The sequence below is a fragment of the Clarias gariepinus genome, chromosome 15 (genome assembly GCF_024256425.1).
Source record: "Clarias gariepinus isolate MV-2021 ecotype Netherlands chromosome 15, CGAR_prim_01v2, whole genome shotgun sequence".
Lineage (NCBI taxonomy): Eukaryota > Metazoa > Chordata > Actinopteri > Siluriformes > Clariidae > Clarias > Clarias gariepinus.
In genome coordinates, this window is record NC_071114.1 from 8,360,391 (window position 1) to 8,387,778 (window position 27,388).

The 27,388-nt window shown below is 38.9% G+C and overlaps 2 protein-coding genes across 2 annotated transcripts; one reads left to right on the top strand and one right to left on the bottom strand.

Annotated features, from left to right (window-relative positions):
• The first annotated feature begins 9,278 nt into the window (after positions 1-9,278).
• Positions 9,279-15,335, top strand: ap1s2 (adaptor related protein complex 1 subunit sigma 2). Its single transcript, XM_053512501.1, has 5 exons — positions 9,279-9,538; positions 12,733-12,911; positions 13,123-13,231; positions 13,317-13,454; positions 14,265-15,335. Exons 2-5 carry the CDS (start codon positions 12,733-12,735, stop codon positions 14,310-14,312), a joined length of 474 nt encoding a protein of 157 aa, XP_053368476.1. The 5' UTR covers positions 9,279-9,538; the 3' UTR covers positions 14,313-15,335.
• A 1,844-nt stretch (positions 15,336-17,179) lies between these two features.
• Positions 17,180-27,357, bottom strand: zrsr2 (zinc finger (CCCH type), RNA-binding motif and serine/arginine rich 2). Its single transcript, XM_053513920.1, has 11 exons — positions 27,172-27,357; positions 26,962-27,041; positions 26,798-26,873; positions 25,934-26,048; positions 25,766-25,852; positions 23,028-23,066; positions 22,815-22,930; positions 22,509-22,722; positions 22,362-22,417; positions 22,107-22,216; positions 17,180-18,126 (listed from the first exon to the last, which is right to left on the bottom strand). Exons 1-11 carry the CDS (start codon positions 27,288-27,290, stop codon positions 17,276-17,278), a joined length of 1,863 nt encoding a protein of 620 aa, XP_053369895.1. The 5' UTR covers positions 27,291-27,357; the 3' UTR covers positions 17,180-17,275.
• Positions 27,358-27,388: the final 31 nt, after the last annotated feature.

Consider the following 27,388-nt stretch of genomic DNA (forward strand, 5'->3'; position numbering starts at 1 on the left):
TTATGAACTACTTAGTGCATAAAATAAAGGGCATCTGTAGGCTGGGTAAGGCAGTATGTATTCACTGCAAATCAGTTTTCCATTTAGCCAAACAGCACGTAGTCAGAAGAGCAAACATGCACTAGTGATATTCAAAGCATGTTGTTTAAGGTCATTGAGATCATTAAGGTCCACAAGAGGTCATTAAGGTTCAAGTTTCTTGATGCAGAACCACCTTGAACTCTTCTGTCATACCTACAGCATCTCACCACTGTTTTACATCTCTCATACATGTCCTGCACAACTCTAATATACTTCTCTGCCACTCCAGACCTCCTCATACAATACCACAGCTCCTCTCTTGGCACCCTGTCATAAGCTTTGTCTAAATCTACAAAGACACAATGGAACTCCCTACTGCCTTCTCTGTAATTCTTCATCAGAATCCTCAAAGCAAATACTGCTCTTCTGCTCTTAACCTAGTTTTCACTAGCCTTTCCCACAACTTCATTGTCTGGCTCATCAACTTTAGTCCTCTAAGGTTGACAGTCAGCTTTGCACATCTCCCTCGTTCTTAAAGATCGGCACCAATACACTTTTCCTCCATTCCTCTGGGATCCTCTCACTCTCTATCTTGTTAAAAAAAAACTAGTTAGTAACTCAATTGCCACTTTTTCTAAGCACTTCCATACCTCCACACGTATGTCATCAGAACCAACTGCCATTCCAGTCTTCATTAGACTTTAACGGTTTGCTGATTTTTGCTACTTCCTGCTCCATAACAGTCACCTCTTCTACTGTTCATTCTCCTTCATTTTCCTCATTCATAAACTCTTTGAAGTAATCCTTTCAACTTCCTATCACCCACCTGGCACCTGTCAGTATATTTCCATCCCTATGTTTAATCACTCTAACCTGATGCACATAATTTCCTTCTCTATCTATTTGCCCTCCCAACCTGTACAGATCCATCTCTCCCTCCTTACTGTCCAACCTAGCATACAAGTCCTCATATGCTCGTTGTTTGGCCTCTGCCACCTCTACCTTCACCTTACACTGCATCTCCCTGTACTCTACTCTGTCCCGTCCTCTCAGTGTCCCACTTCTTTTTAGCTAATATCTTTCTCTGTATACACTCCTGGACTTCATCGTTGCTCTTCAAAGTCTCCTTGTCCACTTTTCGCTTTCCTAATGATATAACGAGAACCCTCCTACCTGTCTCCCTGATCATCCTAACTGTAGTTGTCCAGTCAACTGGAAGCACCTCCTGACCACCCAGAGCCTGTCTTAACTCCTCTCAGAAAACTGCACAACATTCTTCCTTTTTCAACTTCCACCACTTTGTCTTCTGCTCTACCTTTGTCCTTGTCACCCTTCTTACTACCAGGTTTATTTTACACACCACCATTATGTGTTGTCTGGGTACACTCTACCCTATCATTACTTTGCAATCACTGATCTCTTTCAAATTACATCGTCGACACAATATGTAGTCCACCTGAGTGCTTCTGTCTCCACTCTTATATGTCATCCTATGTTCCTACCTCTTCTGGAAAAAGGTATTCACTACTGCCATTTCCATCCTCTTTGCAAAGTCCACCACCGTCTGTCCTTCTGCGTTGCTGTCCTAAAGACCAAACCTGCCCATCACATTCTCATGACCTCTGTTCCCTTCCCCAACATGTTTATTAAAACCCGCACCAAACACCACTCTCACCTCTAATGCTTTGCATTACTTCATCTAACTCACTCCAGAATTCCTCCTTCTCCTCTAACCCACACCCTACCTGCGGGGCATAACCACTAATAACATTGCACATCACACCTTAAATTTCCAGCTTCAGACTCATCAACCTATCTGATACTCTTTTCACCTCGGGAACATTCCTTACAAACTGCTTTTTCTGGATAACTCCTACTTTGTTTCTTTTCTTATTTACACCATGGTAAAACAACTTGAACCCTGCTCCTAAGCTTCTAGGCTTGCCACTTTTCCACCTGGTCTCCTGGACACACAGTATATCCACCGTCCTTCTCTGCATCATGTCAACCAACTCTCTTCCCTTCCCTGTCATAGTCTCAAGATTCAAAGTCCGTACTGTCACTCCTAAACTCTTGCCTTTCCTCTTCTCTCTCTCCCTACAAACACACCTTTCTCCTCTCATTCTTTGACCAACAGTAGCCCAATTTCCACTAGCACCCTGTAGGTCAACAGCACTGTTGGTGGTTGTTGTTAACCCGGGCCACGATTCGGTATAGAGGTCCTGTTATTCAAGGTCATGATTCGCATGATTGATTTGGCAAATGTTTTATGTTGGCTGCCCTTCCTGCCACAACCCTCTGCATTTATCCAGACTTGGGACTGGCACAAGAAGACACTAGATAGTCATAATTATATAGTCATTGCATTCTGTTGGTTTTGTACTTGTTATCTACACAATAACTTTAAATTAAATCTTAACCAGTTTAATAAATCATTAGGTAATGACAAATAACAAGACAAACAGAAAAGTGTCTTCTTTCCCTTAGCAAATATTAGTCTATATCCAGGAATGGTCAGTATTTACTAGCTTTTTTTTCTTATTAAATAATAATAATAATAATAATAATATCTTAAAAATAGAATTTAATAATAAATTGTTAAAACGAAAGAAAAACCAGCTTTTAATGAATGATGGGTAAAATTGTAAAGAAAGAGTCACTGCTGTAAAATCTCCAATCACAGAACGAGATTAATGCTTTATAATAGAAAAGCCTTCAATCAAATATTACATATTTTATAAATTACTGTATAAGCATACACATGATTATACAGTAAAGCCAGTGTGACAAGCAGCTTTTGATTGTTTTTTTAAAAAAAGGTTTTATTTAGCGCCTCTTACTGGCCGTTACTTGTGCTTCAGGAATATAAATTTGTAATTTTCAACTTTCTCCAATAGGAGGCAGTGTAGTGCTGATGGTCAGATACCTTTTAATATTCTGCCATAAGATATAGAAAATTGATAAAAGACAGAAAAATAGAGTGAGTTTATGATTTAAAATATCTCTGGTGGTTTTTACCATTTTAGGTTATGTTTATAATTTTAAATTTTTTTTACACAATGCTATGAGATTACAGCGGAGAAGCTTTATGTGTAGATGTAATTTAAACGGTAAGATTTACGCATTTATGAGCCGTGAATGAAATGTATAGTTGTGAGAGGACAGTGTGTTGTAGTGCTGTATGGTGTGTTTGGAGTTGTTGTTTTAAAAAAGTGTGTGTAAAAGACTGAGTCCCGCTGTATTACACAGGCTGCACTGCAGTGTCTATTCACAGGCGCGATCCCACTACTGATCGGCACGGGGGCTTTGACCTGCTCCGTTCCCGACCTGGGCCGGTGCACCCCTCCTTAGGCGACCTGGTGGTCCCGAGCTCCCTCAGGAGCACCATATCGATACCGAACTTAGTGCGGACACCCGATCGGCATAGTCCACTGCAGCCCAGAACCCCTGAGCTCAAACGATCCGCCAGCCTCAGCCTCCCAGTAGCTTGGATTACAGGCACGCGCCACCGCGCCCGGCGAGAGCAGAGCTCAACTGAACGGCTTTTAAACCTGAAACCTGCTCTGTCCTCTAGTGGTCAGTGCAGGAATTACACAGATCTCATTTCCCCCTCTCTTCTGTTGTGTTTGATGAAGCATTTAAAATCTCTCATATTGGAGATTTCTTATGTTTTTAATATATATGCTACCATATAATGTCTACAAAAGGTCTGCTTGTTGTTACTTTCAGTTTACATCCACCTATTCCACATACAAGGCAGAAATCACTGTCACTTTGTTGTTGTTGCTCTTGTTTGCACATTTGCACGTGCACTTTATGTTGTCTATAAAACCTTTAGTTATACTTAGCTAGTTAGTTTTTGTTAATTTATGTTGTAATTTATGTTAGGTCTTTCTGTCCTGTCTCTGCTAGCCAGCTAACTAGGCCTCTTGTTTAGCTAGTTTAGTGTTTCTGTTAATTTATGTTGTAAATTTATGTTGCATGTAGCACCTTGGTCCTGGAGAACCGTTGTTTCGTTTCACTGTGTACTAACTGTATATGGTTGTAATGACAATAAAGCCTTGAAATGTTCTTGTTAAACTTTGTAATTGCGTTGTGGGTTTGTTACAATTTGTTTACTGTGTTTTGCAAAATAGCATGTTTTATCTTTTTTGTTCAAATAAATAGCATTCACAATCTGCTGATTTTTGCTGGTTAAAGATGGCATAACCCGATTTTTTGAGATTTTAAATGCAACGTCAAACACCACAGAAACGAGGAGGACAGTGAGATCTCTGTAATTCCTGAACTGACCACTAGAGGACAGAGCAGGTTTTAGGTTTAAATGCTGTTGATTTGAGCGCTGCTCTCGCCGGGCGCGGTGGCGCGTGCCTGTAGTCCCAGCTACTCGGGAGGCTGAGGTGGGAGGATCGCTTGAGCCCAGGAGTTCTGGGCTGTAGTGCGCTATGCCGATCGGGTGTCCGCACTAAGTTCGGCATCAATATGGTGACCTCCCGGGAGCGGGGGACCACCAGGTTGCCTAAGGAGGGGTGAACCGGCCCAGGTCGGAAACGGAGCAGGTCAAAACTCCCGTGCTGATCAGTAGTGGGATCGCGCCTGTGAATAGACACTGCAGTGCAGCCTGTGTAATACAGCGGGACTCAGTCTTTTACACACAAAATGGGTAGAATACCAACACAACAAATTATTTGAAATTAACCCAGTGGTAAGGAAAATATGCTTTCACCCCTTCAGATACAGAAAGGACCAGATCACAAAGTGCCGTATAGGCCATACAAGTTTAACCCATGCATATTTATTGAAGGGCGAGGAAGCTTCAAAATGTCAGCACTTCAGCACTCTGACTATAAAACATATACTTTTGACCTGCCAAGTTTTAATACCAAAGAAAAACAATTTCTACCAGATCAAAATTTAATGAACTTATTCTGCAAGAAAAAACCTGATCATAAATATATTATTATTATTATTATTTATATTTTCCTCTTAGTCACAATGATGTTTGCAAATGACATTGTGCTTTGTAGCGAGAGCAGGAAACAGGTGGAGGAAAATCTAGAGAGGTAGAGGCACGCTCTGTAAAGGAGAGGAATGAAGGTTAGCCGTAGCAAGACAGAATACATGTGTGTGAATGAGAGTAACCCAAGTGGAACAGTAAGGCTACAGCCGGCAGAGGTAAAGAGGGTACAGGACTTTAAGTACTTAGGGTCAACAGTTCAGAGCGATGGATATTGTGGAAAGGAGGTGAAGAGGCGGGTACAGGCAGGTTGAAATAGGTGGAGAAAAGTATCAGGTGTGTTGTGCGATAAAAGGGTAACATGAAATGAAAAGTGTTCAAGACAGTGGTGAGACCAGCAATTCTCTACTGCTTAGAGACAGTGGCACTGATGAAAAGACAGGAGGCAGAGTTGGAGATAGCACAGATGAAGATGTTGAGGTTTTCTTTGGGAGTGACAAGGACAGATAGGATCAAGAATGAGTTCATCAGAGGGACAACCCATGTTAGATGTTTTGGAGATAAAGTCAGAGAGGCCAGATTGAGGTGGTTTGGATGTGTTCAGAGGAGATATTGTGAGCATATTGGTGGAAGGATGCTGAGGTTGGAACTGCAAGACAGGAGGTCTAGAGGAAGACCAAAGAGGAGATTTATGGACGCAGTGAGAGAGGACATGAAGTTAGTTGGGGTGAGAGAAAAGGAAGCAGAGGATAGGGTTAGGTGGAGGCAGATGATAACTAGACTACTCTGATCTACATGGGTCATGAAGCATCAAGCCTGAAATTATTCATACCCCAGCAAATTCTGACTTAAAGTTACTTTTATTTAACCAGCAACGTTTTTTTTGACTGGAAATGACACAGGCTTCTCCCAGAAGATAATAAGACGATGTACAATAGGCATCATCGTGAAAAAAAAAAGTATTTCTCAGCTTTTATTTACATTTAAACAAAGTGTCATGCTCAAAATTATTCATAACCTTGGCAAACTGTCACAGTCAATGGGAAAATCCAAAGGTCTATACAATTTCGAATAGTCCAAGCTGTTCTAAAGCATTCTAATTACCCTAATTTATTGGGAACTGCTGTTTTAATCAACTTAACTGGTGAAAAACAGAAGCTTTTTGCTGTTGGTTTGTGGACAGTCACAAAAACACAGCAAAAGTGGTGAAGAAATGGTTAGCAGGTACAGAAACATTAATGTTTTGTAGTGGCCCAGCCAGAGTCCTGACTTAAATCCAATTGACAATCTGTGGAGGGAGCTAAAGATCAGGGTGATGGCATATAGACTCTCTAACTTGAAATGGTTGGAGCTTATCGCTAAAGCGATCTGAAGATGAACGGGCAGAAATAGTAGTAAAGACATGCAAAGAGCTGGTCAGCAATTATAGGAAGCATTTGATCGCTGTAATAGCCAATAAAGGCTTTTCTATTGATTATTGAGAAGGGTAGGAAAATTTTGGACATGCCAATTTTTGTTCAAATATAAATAAAAGACGAGTAATAATTTTTTCCCACAATGATGCCTCTTGTACATCATCTTATTGTCTTCTGGGAGATGCCTGTGTCATTTCTAATCAAAAACTTGGCTGGTTAAATTAGAGTAACTTTAAGTCAGAATTTGCCAGGGGTATGAATAATTTTGGGCTTGACTGTAACTAAATAAGACTACTCTGACCTACATGGGCCATGAAGCATACAAGTGCACAGTAAAGTGCACATGTGCACATAATGATGCAATGATTCCCAAAGAAGAAGCAAACTTTCTAGTTGGCCAATTGCCAAAGTTTGTGTGTTTGCACAGGTAGTTCCATCACAGGATGTTACAGGAGTTTCTCAAGATGTTACAAAAGCCAGCGTCATCATCAGCCTTTATGTCATACTGTGATTGTGTCACAGGCATTTATTGCTGAAGGTAACAGGAGGCATCGTCATCAGTTTTTTTAAACCAAAAGTCACACCTCACTCAGCAACAAGTAAGCACATTTGAGGCAGAAGTAAGGGCTGTGAAACATTGGAACAGCGTGAGGAGCAGCAGCAAGTTGACTGCACACTCCATTCGCAGGTTATGGTAGCATGCAGTCATCGGGATCTGCACATGGACATAGCCATGGGTAAACATCTATCACAGGATAAAACAGGATCACAGGCGCATTATGAAACAGTATAGTGCTAACCAATATACAATTCTAGTGTGGAACACGGTGAAAACAAATATTACAATATAATAACAAATGCTTCAATGTAACATAGGTAGCAGAAACAATTTAGGTGGTCAGAAAATTTTTTATTTTTATTTAAGTATATATGTGCAAAAACATTAAGAGAGTGAAATGGTGTTCCAACTATCGGAACTAGACCACTTTGTAGTTGTGGTCAGCATAAAATCATTTCAGAATACACAACATGCATTTAACTCATCGAACCTTGTGGATTATGTGCTACAAAATCACTCTGGCAACCAAGAACAGAAAGGTGATGCTGCAATGGGCACACCACGACCGAACAATTAATGACTGGTTTGAGGTATCTTGATTTCTGCTAAGGCATACAGGTGAACCCATCCTGCCTTGAATGGATCACTTGAATGTACTTCATGTCCACAGATTACCCATCTTCTAATGGCTACCTCCAGCATGATAATGAACCATATCACAAAGCAAAAGTCTAGTTTCATAAACATCACAACAAATGCAGTGTTCTTCAGAGGCATTTTCAGTCTCTCAAATCTAAAAGCATTTGGAATGTTGCAGAACATAGAAAAAATGTCCAGGAACATCTTGTGGAATCCGTATCATGAATAATTAAGACTGTTTTAAGACTAAATGATGACACTTAGTCATGATGACTCCCAGTATTAGTACAGTATTTCTAAAACGTGTTCGGGAGTTTTATGTCTGGTTCGGCTCGGCTACGAAAACAGACATCAGAAGACTACAAAGGACGGTTCGGACTGCTGAAAGAATTATTGGCACTGCCCTGCCCACACCGCAAGAACTGTATACATTCCAGAGCGAGAAAAAAGGGCTCGGAATATCACTTTGGACCCCTCACACCCAGGCCACCTTTTATTTGAACGTTTGCCGTCGGGTCGACGCTACAAAGTACAAGTTTTTTTCCCCAGGCGATCTCCCTCATGAACAGTTAAACATCATTCTAAGTGTCAATAAATATATGTGCAATATTGTGTACAGTACCACAGTGCAATATACTGTATAATACCACAGATTTTAGATATTTATATAACTTATTTAAAAGTATCTCACACCCTACTCCATTTAATGTCAACCCTTTTTTTGTGTCGTGCTGTTTTGTCTTGTCATTTGTTTTTTGTTCTGGAAGCTCTGTCACTAAAACAAATTCCTTGTACGTGCAAGCGTACTTGGCAATAAAACTCTTTCTGATTCTGATTAAATGTTTGAAAAGCTGGTAGTAACGTTTTAAGAGGTAAATTGCGCCTCCTGCTGACCGTGACCTGTATTTGAGAGATATAAAGTTGTAATATCTGTCGTTTTCCAATAGGAGGCAGTGTAGTGCTGATGGTCAGATACAGTTTAAAACTCTGGCATAAAATATAAAATAGACAAAAGAAGAGAAAAGGGAGTGAATATATGATTTTTTTTAAAAAATATTCTGGTGGTTTTTAACATTTTGGGTTATGTTTATGAATCCAAAAAAGGCATGCTATTCATGAGATTAAAGTGTAAGTGTTTTAGGTGTAGTCTATAAGATTTGTACATGTAGGAGCCGTTAAGGAAATGTATAGTTGTGAGAGGGCAGTGTGTTGTAGCTGTATGTTTTTTTTTTTTTTAAGTGTGTGTAAAAGACTGAGTCCCGCTGTATTACACAGGCTGCACTGCAGTGTCTATTCACAGGCGCGATCCCACTACTGATCGGCACGGGGGCTTTGACCTGCTCCGTTCCCGACCTGGGCCGGTGCACCCCTCCTTAGGCGACCTGGTGGTCCCGAGCTCCCTCAGGAGCACCATATCGATACCGAACTTAGTGCGGACACCCGATCGGCATAGTCCACTGCAGCCCAGAACCCCTGAGCTCAAACGATCCGCCAGCCTCAGCCTCCCAGTAGCTTGGATTACAGGCACGCGCCACCGCGCCCGGCGAGAGCAGCGCTCAAATCAACAGCATTTAAACCTAAAACCTGCTCTGCCCTCTAGCGCCAGAAACGTGAATTGCAGCGAATCTGAATTATTATTTTTCTGGAATAAGTTCCCCCTCCCCCCTTACCAGTATTGGTTTCTACCAACACTGGTGAAATGGTTCAGACGCCAACAAAGACTCAGTTGGTGAGTTTAACGGTACGCTGACCGCTGTTTAAAGCCTGCTCAGTATAAACCAATGACGTGTTACAGCGATGAGCCTCTCAGCCAATGAGCAGCTTGATCGCTGAGAGTGAAAAGTAACACGAGAAACATTGTAACGGGACGCGGCGCCGCTGAAGCCTAGCAGGGTTTGCTAACGGACGCTGCGTGTTCACACACTCGCCGACGATATAACAGTGAAGGTAAGGATGCTAACCAGAGTTTACTCGGTTAAACCAGCTAACTAGCAGAAGTTCTTAATAAGCAGGCTGTTTTAGCTACCCGGCGTCACAGTTATTTGTAGCTGTTGTCCTGTAGTAAATGTTAGCCAGCTACAAGCTGAGTGATGGGAAGCTGAGTAGACCCATGATGTGGATAAAGCTCGTATAAAGATCATATTAAAGTCGTAATTTAATACAGAAGACAGTCAGAAAAGGTACATAGAGTACAGGCAGGATAATATACACAGCCTGTCCATGTGTTTGTGTAAGAGTGAATAGAAAAGCTCTGATAGACAACAAGGGAGTGGCTGTGTCTAAGGTGAAGAAAACATTATTTAGTTTTCATAGAGTAATTTACAAACACGTTTAATCTTCAGATACACTACATGTGACTTTCAAATGACTATGGGGTTTAATTTATTGTATTCATTTTCTCAATAAGGTACAAACTGTTATAGTTGACATTAAATTAGTGCTTATTCCTTATTTTTTTCTTGCCTTGTTATTATGCTCACTTTAAAGCACTACATTATTAAAATTGATTTGCTGACATTCCTTGACATCCTTTTTATTTTTCTGATATTAGTATTGTGGTCCGTCCACAAGCCATCTGATTCCACACCCTGAGGATATATCCGTCATTTCTATGGCAGTTACTTAGGGGGTTGGGTTGCAAGCTCGTTGCCTGATTGCCCTGTGTTGTGTGAATGACAGTTTTAAAACACTTTTAGCCTAATCTGCATGTCTTTAGAATCTCACCAAGCACAGGGAGAACATGTAAACTCCAGACACACAGTCTTCCACCGCGTGGGCGGGAATTGAACCCCGACCCTGGAGGCGCAAAGTGACAGTTCTAACCACTATGCCACTGTGCTGATTTTCCTATATTAATTTTTCTTTTAACTTTAAAACACCATTTGCTGAAAATTGCTTCACAAATAACAGTTTAAATATAAGATTAAAATCACTGAAAATGATACATTATATGAAATAATTAACATTGATTATCACAGTCATACCTGTTAGAGGGTGGGAAGAGAAGTGAAGAGTCAGGTCTCGAAGGTGATGTCTTGAAAGCAGAAAAAAAGTGCAAGCATACAGATCTAAATGTCAAATTGTGATTATTAGACGACTGGGTCAGAGCCCCTGAGCGAAGGTCCGAACCCCAAGAAGAGCTACTGTAGCACAAATCTACACACATTGCCACATAAAGGTAGTGGCCTGTTTCAGCAGTAGTCTGATGTGCCCTTACAGAATACAAATAATTGCTCAGGTATGATTTGAGGAACATGACAAAGTGTTCAAGGTGTTGCCTCCAAATTCTCGAGATCTCAGGTAGATTGAGCATCTCTGGGATGTGCTGCAAAAATGACATCAACCCACAGAGACCACACCTTGCAACTTACAGGATGTGTGACTAACAACTTGGTGGTGTATACCAGAGCACGAGATTCAAACATGGTTTAGTGACACACCACAGTATTAGGCAGGTGGTTTTAATGTAATGCTGTTTTACTTTTAAATGTATATAATTTTGTTTTTCAAAACCAATTTGCAAGTGAGCCCAAACATTTGATTAATGTAGTGTACATCGACCAGCCATTACATTAAAACTACCTGCTTAATATTGTGGTGGACCCCAAGTCTGCACCTTATCAGCCTATTGTTCTAAGAAAGGAAGACTATGCCATATGACAAATAGCCAAGAATTGGAGAATTTCATACAACAATGCATATTATTGTTGTCAAACAACAGCACAAACTGGCTCGTACCAGGATAGAAAGACAAGTGGGAAGCTGTGGTGCAACTGAGTAATAGAATTTCCCTTTAAAAAAATGCCTCACAGGCCCTTAACCGGTAGGTTTATTGAACGGTGCCTGCAATACCAGTCTTAACATCAAAACTTAAAAGTCGACTCCTGGGTGTTGGAGTTGCAAAGAAAAAGTTAAATCTAAGCCAATAAAAATAACAGATTAAGATGAGCCAAAGAACACAGACATTGTGTGAAAAAGAGTGAAAGTGTTACGGACAGACGAATCTAAGTTTGAGGTGTTTGGAACATGAAGAACATTTGGAGGATGTAGAAAAAAATGAAAAGATGCTGGAGAAGGGTTTGATGCCATCTGTCAAGTATTGTAGAGGAAAGGTGATGGGCTAGACTGCTTTGGTGGTGCTGGAGTTCGAGAAATATACAGGATATAAAAGGAATGTGATAAGTTTGTTTTGCAAATCCATGTCACCCACAGCTTCAAACTTTGCAATAATCATTGGAGAAGAACGATTTACCTGGTATTCTCTCCATAATGGTCTGGCCTGTGCATCACTAGATCTCCAACTTGTTGAAGTGTTGTTAGAGCAGCTTGAGGGACGTTCAAGTCAAACCAGGTTTTTTGTTTGTGCAGAATAAAAGAAAACCTTGCTACATTAACGCATTTATCACTGCTGCTTGGATACCATCACGTTAGAACGTTCCCTTAGTACACTGAAGCCATAATCGGACTGGCTTTATGTCTAAAACGCTGGCCTTACAGGAACCCCTTTAATGGCCCCAACATGTAGAAATTGCTTGGCGTTAAGTCAGGACTGTACGGGGGATGTGGCAATAACTCGCAGTCGGGTTTCTGTAATGTGCAAGTGTTGTGTGGGCAGTATGAGGTCATGCATTGTCCTGCAAAAACAGAATGCCTTTGGTGATTAAACCAGGCTGTTTTTTTCCCTTAAGAGCGTTCTACTCGCTGAATATTAACAGGAGCGACTGCAATGGGCTCTAAAAAACCTTGGCTGGGATCGTCATTCATGCCCATATGGCCTTCTTTAAAAGGTTCGCACTATTTAAATGTTTTATTGCGTCGAAAAGTCTCATTAACATACTGTGATTGAAGTCATCTACGGGTCTACACCTTCATTCATGAGACATTTCATCACTAGTCCAGGTTTGACATGAACACCCCTCGTAGAAAGTGTCCATTAAGCCGAAGCAACTTGTAGGAGGTGCTTCAAAAAGCATGGGGTGAGATTTCCTTAGATTACCTTAACAAACTGACAGCTACTGTAGAATGTCAAAGGTCTGCAAAGCTGTAATTGCTGAAAATGAAGGATTATTTAAAAGACGATTTCGAGCAAAAATCACAATTTCTAACCTTATCGATGTCTTGACTACATTTTCTTTCTTCAGATGCAGTTCATGTTGCTGTTTAGCCGCCAGGGCAAGCTGCGCTTGCAGAAGTGGTACTTGCCACTGTCTGACACACAAAAGAAGAAAATCTCCCGCGAGGTCATCCAGATGGTGTTGGCCCGAAAACCCAAAATGTGCAGCTTTCTGGAGTGGAGAGATTTAAAAATTGTCTACAAAAGGTAAACATTATATATTTTTTTCTATTGTCACACAAAAAAACACAGGATGTGTATTTGGTGAAATCTGTTAAAGGGATCGAAATGGCGGTTGAACCTACTCATAAGATACACTGGATTATGGCGTGTAGTCCTTGTCAGAACATGATGTTTATAATACAGAGGTCATCAAAAACTTTAAGTTAAAGCATACTTTACTTTGTTTCATTTACAGATATGCCAGTCTGTATTTTTGCTGTGCTGTAGAAGACCAAGAGAACGAACTGATAACCCTCGAGATCATCCACAGATACGTTGAACTGCTGGACAAGTATTTTGGCAGTGTGAGTCTCTTTCACAGTGTAGCCTTCAACTTGTGCTTTCTGTTTCTCATGTGTCTGTGTATCTCTGTCTACCACCTTCTACCAGGTATGCGAGCTGGACATCATCTTCAACTTTGAGAAAGCGTACTACATCCTGGACGAGTTTATACTGGGTGGGGAAGCTCAGGAGACATCTAAAAAGATTGTACTGAAGGCTATTGAACAGGCAGATATGTTGCAAGAGGTGAGGAAAACCTTCATACATTATAGGATCAAAAGTATATGGACCCTTAATCAGGAGTTGTTATAATAACGTTCACTCTTTAAGGAAGGCTTTTCACTAAATTTTTGAGTTTGAATGTTAGATTAAGATCATTCCCTGGGGTCAAACAAGTTCCATCCATCCATCCATATCTTAAAATTGAATTAAATTCAAAAAACATTTTTGGGCACACAACCCAGACGTCTAGCTCCATGTTTTTGTTTCTTTCTTTTCCTTCCTCAAATAAGCCCGGTTTCTACACTTTCTTAGACATGTACGGCTGGCTCGGAGTCCGGAATGAGGGGGTGTGGAGGGTATAGGGGTTTATAAGGGGGTTAATCACCAGATTGTAAAAAGTTGGCAATGAAACGTGTACTTTATATCTTTGTTTAAAATTAAATAACATTTAAATATCGTTAATTATTTTAAAAAATGTAATTTTGAATTGGGATATTTATAAAGTTGTAATACTAGGAGAATCACAATATTAATCAAATCAGCGCCTAAGTACATAATATTTATGGGCCTTTTAGTTCTAGTAAAGGGAAAACTTAATGCTACTGTTAGGGACCTGTTTAGGGAAGAACCACATGTGAATGCAATGGATAGGTGTGCACATACTTTTGATTGTTTACTTCATATCAGCTACATGCTGTTTTATTTTAACATTATAAAATGGCAGTGTTTGCTATCGTATGTCTTGTGAGTATTTAGACTGCAGCATCGATATGCTAAATATTTCAACAAAGTGTTAACGATTGTGCGTGATATTTTTTTCGTTCTCTTTTCCAGGAAGCCGAAGCACCACGCAGCGTACTGGAAGAGATTGGACTCACATAAAACCTTTTAAAAGCCTGCAAAATAAGAAGTACCAATTCCTCATTTTCTGCCTTTTCAGTTTATGTGTGTCACACAAACACCACAGTATTTAGTGAAATATGCAACTAGTTTTTCCCCCTTGCCTTCAGTTCTACTTTTCTACTGAACAACAAACCAGCCAGTACACCAAATCGGCTTTGTTATATTATAACGTTTCTTTTCATTACCTCCTTTTGTGTCCTTCACTGCCTTACAGACACATTCACAATCTGGGGTTGCTTTAAAAAAAAAAAAAATTCAGCTTTAATTCTACTGCTTACGAAGTAAATGTGCCTGTGTAGGTCACATTAGTATTTAACACTATTACATGGAAAGTATATTATAAATATACATTTATAAACACCTCTAAATTGGCGGACTGTATTCTGTGAAATAAAAGCCAGTATTAGATAAGGGTCTACAAGACCCTTTACCACTGTAAATCTCTTCCACCTATCATCAGGATTATGGATAAGTAGATGTTTTGTATTGTCATGGTTATTCATGAATATTTCCTCAGTTTAATGGGTATCCTCTCACCTGTGAACAAACATGTAATTGATGGTGCCCATTGCTATTCTTTCCCCCTGTTAAATGTAGCACCATTATTAAAATAGAACACTAATCTATAAGACAATATACTTCAGTAATACATAAAAAGATATCATTGATATTCCTACTGGACTGTGTTGTGTCCTGTATCACCTGGCTGACTGATGCTTCATAAAACTCTTAGATTTCAGTTTATTTTCAATACCAAAGAATTTACCTTTCTCATGTGTGTTTGTATTAGTACATTCTAGATAACAGTGGTTCACTGCCTAGCATCTCTCTTTAAAGGAAAAAACATTTTATGTTGTTAAGAATTGAGTTTTTCCCTTATTTTACTTCATGTATGGTTATCTTTTTTAAGTACAGGCTGTATTAAACGGTGATTGATAATCCTGTTTTGGCACTCACTGTGAACACTGTGGATTTGAAATAAAATATGTTTTTCAGGCTGTTCATGTGTCTGGTTTTACTGAACCTGTGCCCAGTGTATTCTTAGACCTTGGATAAAAAAAGTAGAACCTAATAAGGAATGTTACTTGATTTTCTAGCTCCTTAAGATCCATAAGAGTTTTGTTGAGATGCTTTTCTGCTCACCAGGGTTGTAAAAAGTGACTAAGTTTTTTTTTTTTTGCACCATTCTCTGTAAACTCTTAAGACTGAAGTGTGAAAATACCAGGATGGTTAAAATCTTTTTACACAACAGTTAGTTTCCGCTTAGTAATGATTGGGCAAACAGAATTGCCTGATTTCCGATAATAGACTGCAACAGCACAAGTGATAAAGTATGATTTGGGATTTTTTTATTTCTAAATCAAAATATAGTTGCAAGCTACAATAAAAGCACCAGATTGCGACCCCCTGCCCCCGGTCGCAACAGAAACCCGGTGAGCACATGCATTTAAAGGGGACATGCCAATGTACATATCATCAATGATGTCAATGTGATGTAACTAAAAATGACTTCAAAGTTATAACCCACTTTTCAGCATAATTCATGGCCATTATGTCATCATTTGCACAGTTGCCTTGCACCTTCAGGGTTCGGGGTTCGATTCCCACCTCTGGGTGCATGGTGTTTGCATGGTCTCCCTATGTTTGGTTCCACAGTTCACGACATGCAGATTAGGCTTATTGGTGTTCCCAAATTGCCCAGTCTGAACAAGCATGTGAGTCTGTGTGTGTATGTGTGTGTACCCTGCCTCGTGCCCTAAGTCTCCTGGGATAGGCTTTAGGTCCTCCTTGACCCTGTATACAGTATAAAGTGGTACAGACATGAGTGATTGGTTTTATAATGAAACACAATAATACAGATATTATTTAAATAATGTAAATATTATGTAGTTTAATAATATATATAAATGTAATATGAGAACTCAATGATAAATAAAATAATGCTGATAAAGTTGAGTGAGTGAGTTGTTCTTTCTGCCACTGTGACAAAAATTTTAATACTCTTACAAACCAGAGCTATTGACCTGCTCAGCTGCTTCTGTGCCATCTGTGAGTTCCTGCATTATTAATCCCTGACAAAGAGAACTAACAAAAGCTACATAGCTGTTTCCAGACAGGGAGTTTCTACCTATAAGTCATCAGGATGAAGACCAGACAAGTGCCTATGTGCTGAAAAACAATGTTAAAATGATGACGCCAAAAATAATTACTTGTTTTTTGCAAAGCTCACCATCAGACAATATTAACAAATTTGTCTGATGGTGAAAGCATATTTCAATTACATAATGTAACCAATCATGTATATTGTTGGCTGCACCAACTATGACAGAAGTAAGATTACACAGTTTTTTGTTTTTTTTTACATTTTACATTTATAATGTAATAATAATAAATACCACTGAACTATTTCTGTCTGACTTTGAAACATTTCTTTCTTCCTAAAATGGAATTTAAAAATGTGTATTGGCATAAATTATGACTTGAGTGTGTACATGATGAAACACATCTGCTGTCTTATTAAGATCCAACTAAAGGTTTAAAAAAAGGTTCAGAGCTACGCATAGTTTTTTTCATCCATTTTATGTTGCATACCGTCTGATCATTTCACATACACCACTTAATACAACTCTGACTACAACCTTGACCTTTCTAAGCAAATTCACTGAACCTGCTAAAAAAAAAAAAATCTTGGTAAGGCATTACCAATCCTGTTTTTATTTATTTTTTCCCGAAAATGTTAATCTGCTTATGATGTAGTGGCAGGACTCTGCTCTAAAAATATAACCTGGTTCGTGCAAAAATCTAAACAAAAAACGAAACATCATTTAAACCAGATTGAAGATGAATCTCTGTTGGAAGCCATAACCATATTTATTTACATAATCAAAACAGATGAGACCATTTTGCTAAAAAAAACAAAAGCAATGTCTTTTCCTATACACTCATGAATCAGAGCCAGTTTCAGGAGCAATACCGGTAGAAGGGGAAGGATTGACTTTAGGTGTGCTCGATTTTATTTCCTTGTCCTCGTGAAGCAGGACAAGGTTTTCCTCAATCCGGGCATCCTCTCCAGCCTTTACACTGTTTTGTTGCTCTTCATTTTTTGGTGCATCTTCATCTTTGTCTTCCTCTGACTCGGAAGCTGCAGAAGAGCTGGCGCTGCTGGATTTACTCCTCTTTTGCTTGAGTTTTTTTTTGCTCTTTTTTTTTTTCTTGCTCTTTTTCGAGCGTTTGTGCCGGCGTACGGATGTGTTTGCATCAGCTGGGGAAGCGTCTCCGTTTTTGGGGCTTTTGCTCTTACTCTTTTTCCTTTTCTTCTTGATGGTGCCATTTTCAAATTCTTCTTCAGGGGCGTTTGATTGTGATCTCCTACTGGTTCTCGATTCTGAACACCAATGGTGACTTCCACCCTCAGAATTAGATTCTCTGCCTCTGCTACGTGATCTGCGTCTCTCACGGCTTCTGCTTCTCCTGTCTCGGTCATTTAAAGAGCCTTTCTCCCTTCTCAGGGAATGATGAGCCCTCCGACTGTCTCTGCTTCTGCTCCGACTCCGCCTCTCTCTACTCCGGCTCCGCCTCCATCTTTGGCTGTGGCTCCTCCTGGCACTCCTGGATTGTTCGGGGGTACGGCCACGTTGTGATGGCGCTCTGTGCCTTCCGCTGAAGCTTCCACCACGTTCAGAGGACGAAAGGAGGTCACGGTCTGCTTCCCAGAATTCATTATCCGGGTTTTGAAACACGTGGAGGAAGTTACAGTGCTTCCCCTTCGGACACTTACGCCTGTCAAAAAGTCCTAAAAAAAAAACAAACAGAAAAGGCAATTTAAGTAAAATACAGCAAAGTGATACTCGTGTCTGATCCTGTTTCTTTTTTTTTTTTTTTTTTTTAAGATGATCTTCCAGAAGATTTTAGTGGTGCTAGCCAATGACCAAGCCTGTCGACTTAATTTAATTTTTGAGTATATCACACATATATTACAATTTTTTGGGGAATTTTTCCACGATTTTCTTCCTAATTTAGTCCTATCCAATTCCCACCCGTCACCAGGGGACTCCCTCTAGCGATCTTTCTTTACCACTGCGCCACTCGGAAGCCGCCTATTACACTTATTCTGCAGGCCTCTATCTATGGAAATGTTAGAGTAACCCTGACATAGGCAGTTAAGAGTCAACCGTCATCTGGCATACACTCCTGCAGCGTGTTTTGAAACACTAGGTGCATTCCTCTTGGTCATTAACCAGGTTGCCAGGTTTCAACTCAACAACCACACAATAGACCTGAAACTAGCCCAAAAAATGTAGGGACTGTATTCACAAAGTGTCTTAACCCTAAAAGTTGCTCCTAGTGATGAAATTCCTAGGAAATTCTTAGAATTATGACATTTTCTTAATTTTAGGATGAAATTTTAGTAAATTCAGATGTTCAGATTCACAAAACATCTTAGCCCTAAAAACAGCTCCTAAAGTGAATATTGTTAAGAGTAGAGAGTAGGACTTTTAAAAGGCTTAAGAGTTTCTATATCAGAGGACAAAATGGCAGAAAGAAGAAATATTCTTCAAACACTGAACATAAACCTAAAAGTAAACACCGCTTTACTGTCGAATTTGGTTTTCTTGTTCTTTTACTTCCTTCCATCTCTTTTGGATTGTTGGCTACATACCATCCAAAAGTGCAACTTAAATAGACTGTCTTGCAATCATGTAAAGTGGTGAAAGCTGAGCCATTTTACTTTCATCAATCTGAAATGGATTACAAGTAATAAAATTAGTATGGTAAATAAATGTAAGAACTTAAATATAGTAACAACTGTATGGAAATGGGTTGCTTTAAACGTAGACACATTTTCAACATTTGGCTGTTTTAGTTAACTTTAAGATATCGAGCCTATAACAGACACTTTGCATAAAGTAGCCTGTATTGATGATTATACAGTTTCTTTATATACAGTGAGGTCAATAAGTATTTGATCACCCTGTGATTTTGCAAGTTCTCTTACTTAGAAATCATGGAGAGGTCTACAATTTTCAGCATAGGTGCATTTCCACTGTGAGAGAGAGAATCTAAAAAGAAAAATCCGGAAATCACATTGTATGATTTTTAAATCAGTTTATTTGTGAATTACTGTGTTAAATCTGTAAAACTCATCAAACTGATCACTTGCTTATCAGCCAGATTTCTGACCCTCAAAGACCAGTTATTTTGCTTTTAAATAGTCCATATGCTTCTTACGGAGCCACTCCTTGGTTTTCCTGGCTGTGAGCTTTGGGTCATTGTCATATTGGAAGACCCAGCCACGACCCATCTTTAATGCTCTGACTGAGGAAAGGAGGTTTTTGCCCAATATGTCACAATACATAGCCCCGTTCATCCTCTCCTTAATACAGTGCAGTCGTCCTGTCCCCTGTGCAGAAAAACACCCCCAGAGCATGATGCTTCCAGCCCCATGCTTCACTGTAGGTATGGTATTATTGAGATGATGCTCATCATTCTTCTTCCTCCAAACACGGCGAATGGAGTTAAGACCAAAAAGTTCTACTTTGGTCTCATCTGACCAAAGGACTTTTTCCCATGACTTCTCTGGATCATCCAGATGGTCCCTGGCAAACTTCAGGCGGGCCTGGACATGGGCTGACTTAGGCAGGGAAACCTTCCGTGCGATGCAAGATTTTAAACCATGACGTCTTTGTGTATTACTGATGGTAGCCTTGGAAACGATGGCCCCAGCTCTCTTCACAGCATTGATCAGCTCCTCCCGTGTAGTTCTGGGCTGATTCTTCACCATTCTTAGCATCATTGATACCCCATGTATCTACTTAGACTTTGGCTGATTGTGGGGTGCACAGGTGTCTTTAAGACAGCTAACGACCTCAAACAGGTGCTACTAATTTAGAATCATGAGCAGAGTGTAGATGGACTATTTAAAAGCAAAATAACAGCCCTTTGAGGGTCAGAAATCTGGCTGAAAAGCAAGTGATCAAATACTTATTTGATACAGTAATTCACAAATAAATTGTAGGGATGCACCGAAATGAAAATTCTGGGCCGAAAACGAAACCGAAATTTTTGGATGCACTTGGCCGAAAACCGATACCGAAACCGAAAATGGCTTCATTGAAAAACATGTTTAAAATATTTTTTTTTTTTGTTTGTATTAAAAAAATGTTGCATATTGCAACTTTGCTGTCCTCATCTGAAACTTTGAAGTGCTTCCAAACCGCCGACATACTCCGCGTTTGATGCGTAATGACAGCGCGAACGAGACGGGAGCATGGGAGAGGCGTGGCGACAATTTCGGCTTTTATTTTCGGCGCTTTATTACGTTTCGGCCGAAACCGATAACGCTATTTCGGCCGAAAATTTTCGGCGGCCGAAATTTCGGTGCATCCCTAATAAATTGTTAAAAAATCATAATGTGATTTCCTGATTTTTGTTTTTAAATTCTGTCTCGCACAGTGGAAAAGCACTTATGCTGAAAATTGTAGACCACTCCATGATTTCTAAGTAAGAGAACTTGCTAAATCACAGGGTGATCAAATATTTATTGACCTCACTGTACAAACATTATGTATATATACTGTATATTCTATTATCATATATTCTATTTTCACTATTCTATAAGAGCACATTTCAAGACATTTACGGAGGTCAGAAGTTTTTTTTTTTTTTATCAACCAATCACAGTCCTTGAATTGCTGCATCATCCCTAGCAATGAGGTCAACCACACTTTCTCACTAAAATAGAGGTTTTTGTACTTTTCTAAGTTTTCTAAATCACTTTTAGTTTAAGACTGCCAGCTAGGACTTTTTTAGGCTAAGATAGGAGCTCTCTGAGAGAATTCTAAGAAGCTTTGTGAATACGGGCCCAGGAATTTTTAATTTTTTTTTTTACTTCTGTCTGCTTTTCTTTTATTTATGATGTCATTTACTACAATCTTCCTTTTTAAAAAATCGATTCAGTGATGTATCGTAAATCTCTTGTGGGCAATTGAGGTAACGCCACATGGACTCATTGATATTACAATCCTGCAGGTGGCGTACTTTAAACTATTCACATAGCACATATTCCTGTATGATAGCAGCAATTTAGAATTGTAACACAATCTGGAAAAAAGTATCATATCAAATTTGGATATTTATAAAATCATGATTTAGTAAAACCTTGGATTGTGAGTTACTGTGTGTGTGTTTGAGAAAGATGTCCCACACAGTAGCCCCCACTCCCTCCTCCTCTCCTCTCACACAAGCCGTGATTCTTTTCAACAGTAAAGTGCAGGTTAATTAGTTTTATTTTTACTTTATATTTTGTATGAATTATTTTTATATGAATATTTTTGGGTTGTGGATCAAATCATCTGAGTTTCCATTATTTCTTATTTAATATAATATATACGATTGATATAAGCGTGCTTTGATATACAAGCATGCTCCTGGAACAAATTATGCTCTCAATCCAACTGCAATATAAATAGGAACATCATATGATATTGTATAGAGAGGACTCTGGTGATCCTATTCATTGCCTCCCAAAATGTTCATAGAGCTAAGGTGGGGCACCAGGATTACTGCCTCAGTGGGCCTCTAGGTACAATAATAAGTCTATGGAGCTACTGTAAATAGAGAACATAAATATAGTAACTATAAAATCAGATTTTTTTACCAAGTCTTCAATTTCACTGTTCTGGAATAATCTTCTGCTGTTGCTGTAAATAAAAAAAACTATGCAAGCCATCCACCAACAGTTTTTTGCTTAAAAAAACAAAACAAAATGCTTACCACATATGGCTGTTTTCCATTTGGTCACAGGAGAGAACTCACATTGCATCTGCCTCCCTGCATACCACCGTCCATTAAACATCATGAAAGCCTCTTTGCACTGATCCTCACTGGACAAAAAATAAGGCATCAAAACACATTTGTTTATCTGTATTTTAAAAACAGTGATGTAACTATCTGAATCAAACACACTACACACCATAAGTACCCACAAAACCAAAGCAAATCTATGCAGGATTCATTATTTGTACTTACGTTTCATACTGGACATAAACATTGCCTCTTAAATGCGGTTCAAAGTTGCAGCTCACCTGAAAGCATGCAAGGATGAGTTTAATGCCAGCACCGCAACCCATAAGTATAGTTTTGATTTCCAGAGACAATGCATTTATTTTTGATTACCTTGAACTGGACAACTTTCCCTGCGTTCCTGAATTCCGGGAGAACGTCGTCGTAGAACTCCAAAAACTGTTGCCGCATCTCGTCCTCGCTGTACTCGAGACTTGCGTCTGTATCGTAATCATCGCGTCTACTCTGCTCCATGGCGAATGTCACAAACATACCCCGGACCATCAGAGTGCTGCTTGATGATGGGTGTTCATGCTTCCGGGAGCATCTGTTTAAAATAGAAAAAGGAAAGAAATTCAGAGTAAATATAATGAACATCATCATTGAAAACAAAACAATATCTGAAACTGTAAGACCAACCTGTCTCCAAATCTGCAGGCCCCGGTTTTGATGAAAAAGGGGCAGTTCGCTTTGTCCTTTTCTGTCCCGTAATCCAAAGGGGCATCAGGGTTTTTCCAAGAACGTCCATTTTCCAGCTGGAATTCACACATTCAAAAGTACAGCTATGACCCAAACCAGACCTTTGAGTATGTATTCCTGTAAATATTTCCACACAAAGATGTTTATGGATACCTGGCTTTCTGCTTGATCCAACAGTTTCTGTACAGCTTCCTATAAATGGTGCAAAGACACAGGGTGACTCGTAAAAACCTGCAGTCAGCTACAGATATCTGTCAGTACTCGTTAAGACCTCTGAGTAAACATGAACCAATTCTGCAAAAGCACATTTTCACATATTTGGTGGCTGAAAATTAAAAAAAAAAGGAAACGTAGGTGGAAAAATAGGATTGTTCAACTGTTAATCAAAAGATACGTTGTCTTCAGAGGAAGAAGATGCCCACAGGCCTGTCACTCTCTCTTTTGTGTGTATCTTAGTCAAGGAAGTAGACAGTGTTCGTCACAAGCAAGATAACGAAAATGACTCTGGATGGTTACAGTAATGCAAAGACAATCATAAACGTAGCTTTAATTCTTCTTATTTTGGTGCATATGGAGATCTTATTCATGTGACCTAAACCTATGTTTATGATACTTCTGAATATTTTCTTTTCTTTCCTCTAGTCCATTCAAATTCCAAAACAGATCAAGGCAAATTGTGAGAATGGTTGGGATTCACCAAAGCGTTGATTTACTGACAAAAATGACAAAATGAATCATTCATATCGCATTGACACAGGGATAGAGTATGAGGTGACTAAGCATTCATTGACTTTCTTTTAAATTAATCGTGTTAGAGGAACTGGATTCTTAAAATAAATAAAAAGTGAGGATTTATAATGTAATACAGTATCATCTTTGCTTTTTTGTTCCAACATAAATAGAAGTTGATTCCAACGTCTGTCTTTAGCTAGCAACAGATTCTGACTTATCTACAGCAGATTGATACTAACTAGCCTTCCAGCTTGTGCTGTTAATGTCTTGCAGAAGATCTAAATCAAGATGTCCGCAGACACACAAGCACAATGCTGTCCTTGATTCCTGCCACTAGGGAAATCAATGGAATTTCATCCATATACAGTACTGTAAAAAATGCCTTAAGCCACCCCTTAGTTTTATAAATTAAATTAAACGATATAGCATAAAATAAGTAAAGTATTGTGAACCAGTAATGTTTTACTGTGACAGGCTGCAAAAAAACATTGGTTGTTTACAGTATGTCACAACCTCAGCAGCAACCTCATTTCCCCTATTATCTGATCCAACCACTCAGCATTCAGCATTACCATTGTACTAATCACCAGCCTGATTATCTGTCCTCATCTGCACCTGTTTTTCACTGGTTCATGCCATTTGTTAGATTAAGCTTAAACAAAAAACATTCTTCTGAAACTGGTCAGATACAGATACTAGACTAAAATTAAGAAACAAAATGACCTTCAAGAAGGCTGGTGAACTATTTCTCAAGAATACATAAAAAAAATGCAAGATAATCTGGCTTTTTGGATCAAAATGAAGGCTGGCTCAAGACTTCTGACAGTACTACATGGAGCACCTTCCTGATCACTACAGTCTATGAGCATCTACTGTAGTGATGCCACAACTATGTGGTACCGAGTGGTTTCCAAAACAACCCATTCTTAAAAGGTGTAATGAAGTACTATAACTTGCTTAAAGCAAGTATGAAAACATTCTTAAACTCTTGCAAATGTGTACTTCGCTCTTACAGAGGATATCTACTACAGTCAATCTGTTGTAAGTACAATCCTTCCTGAAATGCAAACATGTTCTTTGTATTATTAGTAATGAGAAGCACATTTGTCTATTTCAGTCATGACCAACTGATTCAAACAAGAAATAAAATACAATAATGTCGTGGTCAGTTTAATATGAAAACCAACTGAACATGTCTAAACAAATGGCAACGTGTACTGTAGACCACAGAGATAGCAAAGCAATTCTGTCAAAAATGTTAACTGGAGTTCGGACAAACCATGAACCATCATAAAATTAAAGGGTAAAAAATTTTATAATGTTCCAACCAATCAAATGGTAAAAAAAGTGCTCTGTGATATTATTAAAGGTAGATTTATACTCTACCAGTCAAAAGTTTAGACACACCTTCTAATTCCATGCTCTTTCCTGATTTTTATTTTTTTTCTACACTGTTAAACAATGCTGAAAGTATCCAACTTATGAAGGTATGTTACTTATGCTCTGTAAAGCCATCATAATGGCTCTAATCTGAGGTGCTGGTTGTTAATTGGTGATTTCTGAGGCTTACTCTAAATTACTCTAAATTGGTGATTTCTGAGGTTACTCTAAATTAATTTCTCCTTTGCCGCAAGTTTTGGTCTCGTTTTCCTGGGAAGGTCTTCATGAGAGCCAGTTTCATCATGGTGCTAGGTGGATTTTGCAAATGCGTTTGTCACAATACTGTTCTTGCAAGAAATATTCCATATATATTCATGTCTTAAAATAACAACTGACTCTTCTTGTTGTTGCTACTTAATTACCTAATGCCATATGTGTTTTGAAAAAAAATGTGTATTGTTCTAGAATGTATAAAATGAATCACTTTAAAAAAAAACAACCTTTGAATTAGAAGGTGTGTTCAAACTTTTGACTGGTTTCAGTTCCAGGGTTTAACACTACAAAATGTGAAAAAGTTTAAAGCAGGAAAAAAAAAAAAAGGAAAAAAAAAGTTTTATCTCATATCTAATTTAAAAAAATGTAAATAACTTGCCCACTAAGTGGATATGGCTATTTAGTTCATATTCTATTGTAAAACCATGTGCATACGAATGATAAGAATGAGAGGATATATATAGACATCAGCCTCTTTGACTTTATCCTCCGAATGCACGGATCACCTCTCTGTCTCTCTTCTCTTGCTGTTTCTTTTCCTGCAGTTCTCTTTCCTTTCTCTGCTGTTCCTCCCATTCCTCCCTGATCATCCTCTGTAGTAAAAAAAAAGAAAAATTTTTTAAATGCATGATTAGCAAATAAATCTACCTCTTTAAAAAAAAATCCTGTATTACCTCTTCATCCTCCTTTTTCCTTTGAGCCGCCTCTTCTTTTTCTTTCCTCAGCTGAAATTCATCTTGAGCGAGTCGCTCCCTCTCCAGCCATTCCTGGTGTAAATGCTCTCGCTCTCTAAACAGAATACCAAACCCAGGAGTGATTTTCGATGACACAGTACTTATAAAGTAGTGGAGAGAAGGATGTAATGGAGAAAAGAATGTTACACAAACTCAAGTAGTGGAGAGATGGCACACAAACTGTTACCTATCATGGAGAATACCTCAAATCCCCCCAAAAAACTGCTAGCTAAACTAAAACAGAGGAGCACTTTCAGTAAGAGAATGTTTCAGCTCTGCTGTGACAGAGAATGCTTTTCTGCCAACTGCAATAAGACTTTACAATAACTTTGCTCTGTGTCAGGTATGGGATCTCCTTTACTGATATCACTATAAATAGACTCATATACATTCTGTCTTCATTAAACTGTGGTCAGGTCTTTCATTCATTTCATCTTTTTTTGTATTCATATTTCAACTTGCTGGTTCTTATTCACTATTTTGTTTTTAACTTGCTGGTGAACCTTATGTACTGTTTACTTCAGCATTTATTTACTTCATTATTTGACACCATTTTTACTTCATTAATCCACCTTAAATTGTAAACAACTTAACTTTTTTTTTTTTTTTACCTTTCTCACTGAAATTCTTGTTGTAAAGTGAAGTGAAGTGGCTGTGATGTGGCTGCTATAACAATATAATTTCCTTTTGGGATTAATAAAGTTTTCTATCTATCTATCCATTTATCTATCCATCTATCTATCCATCTATCTAGCTATCAGCAGAGTGACAAATAATGATTGCATGCATGGAAAAACAGCCTACCTCTGTTCTTCATCCTCATTTTCATTTCCATCAACACCATCATTGTGATCTTGTTCATTTTCAGTCTGATAAGCACCTGCACATGATGAGGAACATTACACTTTCACTTTTTTTAAGGCTCTGGGCTTTTTGATATTAAAAACATTATTATATTTACAACCTACCACATTCTCTGAGTTTAGCAAGAGCTTGACGTTTTCTTTTTCTTCTTTCCCGTTTCAGAAAAGCTCGTCGTTGTTTACCACTAAACACACACACACACACACACAAAATGGAATTTAAAACATCTTCAGATAATAAGATAATAATACTAGATTTAGGTCTAGGCTAGGACTAAAAGAGATGTAGTGTTCAGTACTACGCCTTTCTCAGACCTTAGTGAAGCAGTTTGCTGGATTTTTGCAACTTCATGCTGATTCTCGGTGGAATTAACCGAAATCTTAACCAGGACCTGGTCACTTGTCGAACACTTACACGGATCTGCTGATAACATTTTAGTTTAGCTCATCGTGCTAATCCCAGAACAACACATTCAGAGAGAAAAATGGTAGACGCGCACAATGATGACGTTTCCTTCGGCGCGCTCGAATG